This window comes from Endocarpon pusillum (assembly GCF_000464535.1).
Source record: "Endocarpon pusillum Z07020 unplaced genomic scaffold C699287, whole genome shotgun sequence".
Classification (NCBI taxonomy): Eukaryota; Fungi; Ascomycota; class Eurotiomycetes; order Verrucariales; family Verrucariaceae; genus Endocarpon; species Endocarpon pusillum.
Genome location: NW_006913509.1, coordinates 6,218 through 17,089, shown reverse-complemented (window position 1 = coordinate 17,089; position 10,872 = coordinate 6,218). Strand labels below are relative to the sequence as shown.

Genomic DNA, 10,872 nt, shown 5'->3' with positions numbered 1-10,872 from the left:
GCCTTATTCTTTTACTTACTAAGTATAAGAATCTTGCTTATTTAAATTCAGAAGTCTGAATCTCTTTATCTTCTTTAATCTTATTAAAGGCGCAGAAGGTATTAGAAAGGCTTACTTTAAACTTAAGTCTGATCTCAAATATTAATACTGACCCAGAATAAGCTAGCGACAGGTCTAGAGATACAGATCTCTTGTAGTTGATAGTTTAACAACCGTTTCTAGTCAAAGAGCAGTCTTAGGATAATGTCACGTGTCACGTTAGAAGCAGGCGACGAGTGCGCGAGATCTTCAGCCCATGTTGAGTGCTATCCTAAGACTGAAGAGTCGACGGTGAGGGCCCTAGGGTCGCTTCTATATAGCAAGCATGCCCCTTACTAACGTCTAGTGCTAATCAATACCCGGCGCCCTAGCGCTAGCAGGCGACAAGTATAGCAGCTGTAACAATAATAGTATCCTTAGCAAATTCATCTAGCAAATCCACAAGCAGTAACAAAATTAACCTATCTCTTAATAACATAAATTTCACGCTTAAGAATATTATTTATATACTTTTTATTAAAGTTAATATTCTGTCTACTAATAAACTCTTAAGAGATTATAATATCTCTTATATAAATGCTGCAGGGCACTACTTATATAAGTAAGGAGCTCTATTAGCACACGTAGATAACTTAAACAGCCTACTAATTATCTCTATAGAAGAAAAGCTATAGGTCTTTTATACAGAATCAAAACCTAAGCCTATTTCTATAGAACTAGCTTACAAATAACTTAGGCATATAAGTAAGGCCCTTATACATAAAATAATTAATTAAATAACTAGCATATCTATTAGAAAAGCCGACTATAAGGCTTGTAATAGCTATAATGTAGGTTAAATAAAAGCAAGCCCTGTCTTAAAGCAAGCACTAAATAGGCGGGTAGGAACTCTGCTTAAAATAGTCTATTTAGATCTAATAAAGATGCTTATGCCCTTTCTTAATAATAAATTTCTATATCTCCTTATAATTATAGATAATTACTGTTAATATACATGGTCTTATAGTCTCTATAAGAAGTCTATTAAAGCTATATAGCCTAAGTGGCTTGCCTTAATTAAGAAACAAATCTTAGGAGTTATACTTAAGAGGATCTATATAAATAATAGTAGAGAATTTATTAAGATGAATAATACCTCGAAATACTATAACATAAAGGTATAATACTCTATAGCCTATACTTATAATTAAAATAGAATAGTTAAACATATAAATTAAGATATTCTAATCTATATCTAAAGCATTCTAACAGAAACTAATCTGCTATATAAGCTATAATATAAAATTACTATAATAATAACCTATTTCCGTATAATTTAGCCTTATAGACTCTTAAATAAGACCCCCTATGAAATCCTGTATAATAGGAAGCCTTACCTTACTTATCTAAGAGCTATTGACTCTAAAACAACGGTATTAATCCCTAAAGAGGTTAGAAAATATAAGTTATAAAGCGTTATAACTATAAGGCGGCTTATAGGTTATAAAGAAACAAATTAATATTGAATTTAGGACCCTTAAATAAATAAAATTATCTAGGTAAGAAATGTTAAAATTAATAAATCTAATACTAGATATATTAAGGAACTATATAAGGCATCTGAATAGCCTGAGGGAACTTCTATAATATCTATGAATGCTTAAACAACTTCTATAACATCTATAAAAGCTGAAATGGCTTAGAATATATATAGAAACAGAGATAATAAAATAAACGCTAGTGAATTAAGCTCTAAAACTATAATTTTAAGACTTGAATCTAATAAGAATCTTTAATATGCCTTTTATATAGATTAAACCCTTATCTTTATAGATATTAATAATCTTATAAATAACTATACTAGTATTAAAAGCGAATCAAGATCTTATAAAGCGAAGGATATAGAGTTTTAACTTATAAATCTAAGGATAGATTAAGCAGGGATCTCTAAGCTAATATATTATTTAAGAAGACATTTAAGACCTTTATAAAAGCTTTATAAGAATCAAATATCCCTTAACAAAATCCCCTTTATACACATTTTATTAGCGTTAATACTAGCTTTGTTAGACGCTTCTAGGTTATATAAGGAGGCAAAATAATATGCTAACTACTAAGAATAAATAGCTGTATCAGATAAAGAGCTATACGCTTTAGAAAGCAATAAAATATAGCAAGTTCTACCTAAAACTAAGGTACTTACTAATCAGAAGATACTCTGTGGCAGATATATCTATATATATAAGTGTAACAGATAATATAAAGCTAGATAAGTAATTAAAGGCTTTAAACAAGTAAAAAGAATTAACTATTAAGAGGCCTTTACTGCTATAACACAAGCAGATTTATATTAAACGCTTATAGCACTTGCTATACTTAAGGGCTTTAGTATAGAAAGCCTTAACATTAATATAGCATTTCTATATAGCAAAATAGATTACGAAATCTATATTAAATTGCCTTTAAATACTATACTTCTAAGAGGGTCAAAAGAGCCCTTCTGTAGCCTCCTTAAGAAGAGCCTTTATAGCCTTAAATAAGCTCTACAAATTTAGACTAGAATACTTTATTTAACACTTAAAGAATTTAGATTTAAGTAAATAATTTATAAGCATTTTATCTTTTATAAAGATGACCTAATTATAGCTATCTATGTAAGTAATCTATTAATAATAGATTAAACTTTAGAAGTTATAACTAAATTTAAGCACAAGTTTAGAGAACATTATAAGATTAAGGATATAAGCTCTGTAGAAGACTATCTTAGTATTTAGATTATACAGAATAGTGACTCTATTACCTTATCTTAGAAGAGCTATTTTGAGAAGGTTCTACATTATTTTAATATAGATAACGCAAATCTGTAATCTATGCTTATATAAGATAGCACTTAAATCTCTATAGATACAAATGATGATAATCTGCTACCTCTAAATAATAAGCTTAAGTATTAATTAATTATTAGAAGCCTCACGTATAGAATATAAGGTACTTAGCCTGATCTAGCGTATTTTGTATCGCTATTAAATTAATTTCTAGCTAGGCCAAAGGCTATCTATATAGGTATAGCTAAGGGGGTCCTTTAATATATTTATAGAACACTTAGCTATAGCCTTAAATTCTCTAGAATAAGGAATTCAGAGCCTATCTTTTATACAGATTCAGACTTTGCGGGCCTTACTCTGTAAGATAGAATGAAATCAACCTCTAGCTACGTAGGATACCTTGCTAGCACGCTAATTATTTGGTTCTTAAAGTGTCAAACAGTAACTATAACCTCTAGTACAGAAGCAGAATATATTAGCTAATTTAATGCTATAAAGCATATAATCTATATTAGTTACTTTTTGACAGAACTCTCTATCCCTTATAGTACTTTAATAACGCTATTTGCGGACAATTAAGGCGCTTAAGCAACTGTACGAAATCCGGAGTACTATAGCAGGCTCAAGCACATTGCTATAGCGTACCACTATCAAAGAGAGCTAGTAGAAGAAGGACTTATCCAGCTGAAGCATCTTCCGACGAAGGATATGGCCGCTGACGGCCTCACAAAGCCACTTCTGAGAGTCAAATTCAATCAGTTCATAGAACTGCTGCAGCTTAACACCAAGCCAGCTATTTAGAATCTGAAAAGGGTAATCCCTAGACCTCGTACGACTATGGCACTTGCACAGCAAAAAGAGACGCTCTTTCCTATTTTCTCCCACAGGGTTTTTTCTAGGCTTTATTGAGGCTCTTGCTGACGAAACAAAGCTCACCTTCTGTTACTCTATACAGAGTCCCAAACGGGTAATTCAGAATGCTACAATGCTCCCTGAGAGGGAGTGTCAGAATCCCTGCGCATACGATACGTATCTGTTACGTATTAGCAGGATGATACAGGGGTCCCCGCATGCGAAACGCACGAAACGCTCTTGTAACTTTTACGCCCTGTTATTTATGGCAGTGAGCATTGTTATACGAATTGAACGCCAAATGCTGTTTCTGAGCTGTTGCAGTAATGCGCTTCTATAGCTATTAGTGTGAGCAAATGCTCCTCTTGATAGGAGCAACTCAATCAATTCAATTGGTATCTCCGTACGCTATTTGCTACATCCTCTAACACTTCGTACTTCATGATATGTCGTTGGCAGATTTCTCATGTTTAAAGCTTGTAGCCTACCTGTACTTCGAAAATTGTCCCAGAACAAAACGCAATGTGCTTATTACTTACTCTAGCCCAGCCTTGGCGCTTGCATAAACCTTCACCCTCAACCCCTTTGAATCCTCCGGCATCACTGGCGCCACCTCATCACTCGTAATAACCAAGTCCGCCGCCGTCGTCTCAAACAGCTCCAGAAGACCTATATCATCCACGCCCTGCACCTCCGCTGTTCCGTATACACGAAAAAGGCCGGCCAGTGTGAGATACAGCTCTGCGTATGCGAGATTGATACCCAAGCACGCCCTGCCACCCTTGCCAAATGACACCAGGTAGCGGTCGAGGCGCGGCTGTTCGATCCAGCGTTCCGGCCGGAAAGCGCGCGAGTCCGGGAAGATAGCCTCGTCATGGTGCACGAGGTTGCTCGTCATGCTGAGCGGAGTGCCGGGCGGGATGCGCCACTCGCGATGGCCGTCGTTGAAGACCAACGTCTCGTCCGGGCAGATGCGGTGCAGGCGGTGCGAGATGGCATGTGAGAGCCGCACGCCTTCCTGTACGACGCCGGTGAGGTAGGGGAGCTGCTCGAGGGTGAGGAGGTTCAGCGGTGCTGAGGGGTCCGGAATCGCAGCGGAGAGTTCGGCTTTCAAGGCTTGCAGGATGGAGGGCGTAGCGAGGGTGAAATAGGCGGAGACGCCGAGGCGCCCTCCTGCCACAGACGGTCGGTGGACTTGTCGTAATCTGACAGCTTGCTGTTGAGGATCTCGTGGAAGCTGGTGCGGCGCGTCTGGTCATACGCCGAGGCCTTGTGGGCGTGTTGAATCTCCGCAACTTGCTGCTTGATGCTCTGTTTCATTTAGGATATATTAGCGTATATGGTCGGTCATCGGAGGCAAAGACCATCTTCTGCGCCCTGATCTTACCGTCTGGAGCTTTGCGTACGCACCGATGGCTGGGCTCAGCTTGAGCAGCATCGAGTCAGGTAGTTTGCGCAAGGCGTCCATGAGCCATGGAAAGTGCTTCATCACATGCCCGGCCTTTCCACCCTGCAGCATGGCGTTCATGAAGGAAGGATCGAAATCTGGCGCCTTGAGACGATGCTCGCTTCTTCCAAAAGCGTAGTCCATGACGATATCTGGATGCGTATGAGCTACAGTTTACATTTCACTCGTGCGCAACGTTGGTCATACCGTTCGTCAGAGCAGCAAAGGTGGCATTCAAGGTCAAAGGCTCGCCCGTTTGTTGGAACTCGCGGAAATGCTTCATCAATAAAGCCATGTTCCGGTCGACCAAGGGCTGCAGCGCCCGGACGCTCTGCTTAGAAAAATACAGCGCCAACGAGGCTCGTCGTATGCGATGGTCATCATGGGGGAGCGTGCCTATCAGGCTCTCATCAACGCCGAAGGACTTCACGATCCAGTCCCACTTGTCGCGCTTCCTCCCGCTGCCCGCGTAGATGGTGTCGTAGAAGTCGGGTGCTGAGATGTGGATCTCGTCCGGGTTAATACGGAGAATTGATCCTGGCCTTTTCATCAGGGAAAAGTTTGGGGAAACGCAGAGATTCAATGAAGCGATTGCACGATACCGTATTGCTTGTGCAGCCGTCCAATCTTGAAGGTATATTCTGGCTCGGCGACAACATCATACCAAAATTCGTACCTGCACGCAGTCAGTTCCAGGCTGGCGATGGCCCAGGTGGAGGAGCGTATTGATACCAGTATGTTAATGCTGCAAGTTTCGGACCGGGGAACTTGGATATCGGGCTGAGAAACAAACGATATACCACGAGGTATATCAAGTAAAAGACGACAAGGCCGACAGCAGACAACACTGTCACAAACGGCTTGAGGCCATTGTCTGTTGGACCGAAAAGCGACATTGTGGTCCAGTGTAATGGCCAAATTAGGCAAGTGGTTCAAAGACGAGAAAGGAGAAAGAAGGAGGAATTTGGGGTATATCTGAGACGGGGACTCGACATGACGTGACAACGACAACCTGCAAGACACTGTATCAGCGAGACTAGAGTAGCCAAATCCTTTCACGCAAGTCGGCCCAGTCTCGATCACACTGACTTGGGATCCACCGCGAGCATTCGACTCCCAACGTCCTAGCCGCTCCATGTCTCAGCCCTCACATATACGGAACAGGGAGGATCTTCCTTTCTTGCTTTTGTGCATGCCACCTTAGCATGGAGGCAGATAGGACCTCTTAGCTCGAGTATCTGCATGGCGAGTACTGCCGAAAAGCAGGATTATCTTTTTCTCTCGCCTGTGCGGAGTCAGTAGCAGCCGATTCCTGCGCGCTATATTCCTAGTACTAGTAAGTAATACAACTGAGTTCTAGTTGAATACTACTCAGTCCAGACTCCTGAATGCCAAGACCCACCATGCCCTTCGTAAGTAATGCTCGTGTTGCGATGGGCATGGGTATTCATTGGACGGGCTTTTACCGGGAGGATGCATCTGCATCTCTGTGCTTCAGTTTGGCGGACAGGGATGACCTGTAAGTTGTCACACCAGCGGAGAGGTTAGGGAATCCTGTCTTCGTCCTAAGCTAACCGCACAAGATGCGCATCTCCACTGCCTTTTTCCACTACGGCACGCCCTCGGCCAGATAAACCGATTGATCTATACTGCTAGTTCAGGACTCTGGCAGCATTCACTTGCCATTGCCATTGCCATTGCCATTGCCTGCGGTGAGGTGGTGTGTCCTATTACTTCGCAGTACGTACAAGCGCACTGCCTCACCATGACATAGCTATTGTCTTCGCCTTCATCATTTCCAGCCTCTAAGACCACGCTACCGTCAAGATAAGCCCTTAACTTTTGTCTGCTGCTAGGATACGGCTGTCCCTCGCGTGTTTGATACATTATCCTTGTGGATTTTCCAAACTATCACTTCTCAAGAAGAACTTGAAACCATGTACAACAGCTGGCTATTGCCAATCCTCGGGCTGTCCGCGAGGGTTGCCCGTATCATTGCGACCGTTACACCTGATTATAGCGCCTGTGCGGAAGCGGTGTGTCTCCTTCATACTCAATCTGTTCTCGCGTATCAGCTTATCTTCCGAAAGTGTAATACCCTCTCCGATCTGCTCCCATCATCAGTAGCCACAGTAACAAGGCTCAATGAGAACGTAGAGCGCGAATATCTGGCGGTTTTCGAACAGCAGCCCGTTTTCACCCATACTGATGATCTAGCCTCCTTCTCGCCCTCCAAGCCATTCTATTGGGCGCAGCAGCAATCCAGCATCCAGTCCGCATGCTACGTCCGCGCACACAGCGCCCAGGATGTCGCGACGCTGGTGTCGGTCTCGCAATCATCCCGGTGCCCCTTGGCCATCCGCGGCGGCGGGCACTCGGATATTCCCGGCGCCAGCAACAGTCCCGGAGGCATCACGCTAGACCTTGCCGGTCTGGACGGCATTGAAATTGTCGAGGAGGGAAATGTAGCGAGATTGGGCGCCGGCCTCACGTGGGGGAAGGTGTACGCAGGGCTAGAAAAGACGAACCGCACCGTCGTGGGTGGAAGGCTGACCAATGTTGGTGTGGGTGGACTAACGTTGGGAGGAGGTTTAAGTCACTTCTCCGGCTTGCACGGCTGGGCCTGCGACAACGTCAAGAACTATGAGGTAGGAGTCCCTCTTCCCCCAATGCTATAGTCCCAGAACCAGCGCTCTAACGATTGTCCCAAGGTTGTGCTGGCAAACACTAGTATCATCCAAGTCTCGGCGGACTACCACGCCGACCTGTACCGCGCGCTCCGTGGCGGGGTTAACAACTTTGGCGTCGTGACACGCTTCGACGTTGACACTTATGCCCAAGGGCCCTTGTGGGGTGGCTTGCACATCTGGTCGCATACTGCGGATATGGCGGCTGCACTCACTAAGACTTTTACAGACTTCGCCCATGCCGCGCCGTCGGAGCCGCATGCCTCGCTGTTTGTCGGCCAGGGCTATAGGGCTGGCAATTATGCATACGCAGCCGGCCTCTACAATGCAGCCGGTACCGCCTTCCCACCCATCTTCCGCGCTTTTGAAATAGGAGAGCCGTTTGTGAGGGCCAAGATCGCGAGCACAGCGCGCGTAACGATGTTATCGGATCTGGCTGAAGAGCTCGATCAGTCGGAGCCGCCGGGTATGCGGAGTAGATTTACGACGGCGACCTTCAAGGCCGACACGGAGCTGCAGCGGCGCATCATCGAGATCTATATGGAGGAAATTGAAGCGACGCTAGCAGAGGGGTTGAGTGAGGATGAGAGGTTTGCGCCGATGATGGGTTTCCAGCCCTTGACTGTGAATTTCCTTCAGCAAAGTCAGAAAAGGGGCGGAAATATCATGGGTTTGGAGCCGGAGGATGCGCCTTTGATGGGTGAGTACGCATATCTCTCTTTGGGCGTTCCTCAGCAAGCTGTTGTAGCATTCCTCCAATCCAAAAGCGAAGCTATGCTGACTCCCAGCCAACCCCAGTATGCTCCTTCGGCTGGGAATGGTCCCACTCGACGGACGACCCCGTCGTCGTCCGTGGCATAAAAAATGTACTGGACCAGTCCGTGACGGCAGCCAAGGCAAGGGGTCTGTACCACAGCTTCAAGTACGCCAACTATGCTGCGTATGACCAGCACCCCGTTGCCGGATATGGACAGGAAAATGTCGCGTTCTTGAAAAGAGTGAGGAAGGTGTATGATCCAGAGGGCATTTTTACGACGTTGGTTCCCGGCGGATTTAAGATAGAATAGATAAGTCTCATAGATCAATTAAAGTGTACCTATGCGCACAATTGAATGTTGTGTAACAATCTGCAGGAGGAGATGTAGAAAGCAAGTTGTTCTATCTAGGAAGGGGGGATAGCGTGCGGAGATATACGTACAAATTGGCTGTACGGAGTATAGCCTAATACATATAGCATAATATTAGGAAGCTTAGTATAGCTTTAGCAAGGGCTTTAAACAGAAGTATTTATATTATCAGTCAGTACTGATTACAAGGCAATATTGTTAGACAAAAGCCATACTAGATGATGGGTACACCTTAGGTTTTTCCAAGCCTTAATGAAATCGTTGCATGTTATTTCCTTTACTTTTTTGCGCTGTAACTGCTGTAGAGTGGCCGTTGGCTTTAAACAGTTGGCTAGGAGACAATCTGTTTGATCGGGACGTACCCGCTTGTCTTGATCTACCCGAACTCGCCCAACCAGCATTCCGCCGGGCTGACTCGACCTTCAAATGCAAGGAACCCAGGTGAGACAATACTTCTAATGCGCAAAGGCACCGCACGCTCGAGCAAGCCCATGCATTCCGGGCCCGATGGCACGTGCCAAAAATAATGATAGTTCTCGCTCAACCACTATCTATTCTATCTATTCAATAGGGTATAGGCAACCCATTCCGCTCATTTAGGGCAGTTACTCTATCTGGCATTGTAGAAATTACCTTATTGATCTCATCCAGAGTAATTTTATCCCATTCCTCTTTGATAGCACGTTGTAATTCTGCAGGATCAAGAATAAGGCCTTGATTCTTAAGCCGCTGCTTTATTGTCCTCCAAATAGTCTTAATAGGGTTAAGATCAGGCGATTCTGGAGTATTAGCCTCCTATTTAATGCCTAATTGCTCCTTAGTCTGTTTGAGTCGATTGTGACGTTTACTGCGGGTACTGTCACGTGTCACGTTGGAAGCAGGCGACGAGTGCGCGAGATCTTCAGCCCATGTTGAGTGCTATCCTAAGACTGCAGAGCCGACGAGGATGGCACTGGGGTCGCTCCTATATAGCGAGCATGCCCCTTACTAACGCGTAGTGCCAATCAATACCCGGCGGCCCTAGCGCTAGCGGCTGACAAGCATGACAGCCGTGACATCACCCCCCCCTCTAGAAGACTCAACATGCCCTTATGTCTGATGAGAAAACAACAGCAGAACAGCAGCAGAGCAACAGCACAACAATAGCACAGCACACTGACCTAACATATCCTCCTGCTACACAGTTACCAGTATCTACTGGTAGTGAGGCCTATCTCTTCCCACAGCAACCTTTACCCAGTCCTCTAATCTCTGACGTTGTTCTGACACGACAGCATCAACGCCGGCCTCTATGATCGTATCAAAGGGGGCCACAACCGCCACTGATGCTATAGGCACTGACGTATCCTGACGTGTGGCGTTCTCAGGCCAGGTAATAGATAGCTCTGCCTTCTTTGCGGAACGCTTTGACTTCGTAGGCGTAGTTATAGAAGTGGGAGGCGTAGACGCAGCGTTTGATTATGCCATAGCAAGATTATACTTAGTGTTAGCTAGTTCTTTTTATAGCTGTTTACGCTCCTCTCTTAGCGCTAGTACTTCTTGCTTAAGCTTATTCTTAGCAGCCACAATGTTGGCTTGTTTCACTTCTATAACGCGCTAGCATTATATACAGAGTTTTATTATTATTTTTTTATATACAGGCTTTATTTTATGCCTAACTCTATAATTGATCTTGTTAATCATAGTCTTAAGGTCGTCTAGGATAGCCTTATTATTCTTATAGCATAATTCTAGCTTCTTAAACTCCTTTACCTCACTATATTGTACCCTTTACTTAGTTGAGGGTTTCTTATTAGTTAGCACACCTTTACTCTTGCTCGCAATAGTAGCTTAAGAGAGTTCTGTATTAGACTTAATTAGCGTAGTAGAGGTAAGGGCTATAGTGGTTTGAGATTCCTTAGTAATAGGGTTAAGAT

At 43.9% G+C, this 10,872-nt stretch overlaps 2 protein-coding genes across 2 annotated transcripts; one reads left to right on the top strand and one right to left on the bottom strand.

Moving 5' to 3' along the window:
- Window positions 1-4,230: 4,230 nt before the first annotated feature.
- Window positions 4,231-6,038, bottom strand: EPUS_09342 (uncharacterized protein; the record flags this gene model as incomplete). The annotated part of the gene is made up of 6 exons (XM_007787812.1): window positions 4,231-4,900; window positions 4,957-5,006; window positions 5,083-5,294; window positions 5,350-5,679; window positions 5,745-5,818; window positions 5,875-6,038. The coding sequence occupies 6 exons, from the start codon at window positions 6,036-6,038 to the stop codon at window positions 4,231-4,233; spliced, it is 1,500 nt and encodes a 499-aa protein (XP_007786002.1).
- Window positions 6,039-7,079: 1,041 nt separating this feature from the next.
- On the top strand, window positions 7,080-8,896 carry EPUS_09341 (uncharacterized protein; the record flags this gene model as incomplete). Its single annotated transcript, XM_007787811.1, has 3 exons — window positions 7,080-7,790; window positions 7,854-8,529; window positions 8,628-8,896. 3 exons carry the CDS (start codon window positions 7,080-7,082, stop codon window positions 8,894-8,896), a joined length of 1,656 nt encoding a protein of 551 aa, XP_007786001.1.
- Between the last annotated feature and the right edge of the window lie 1,976 nt (window positions 8,897-10,872).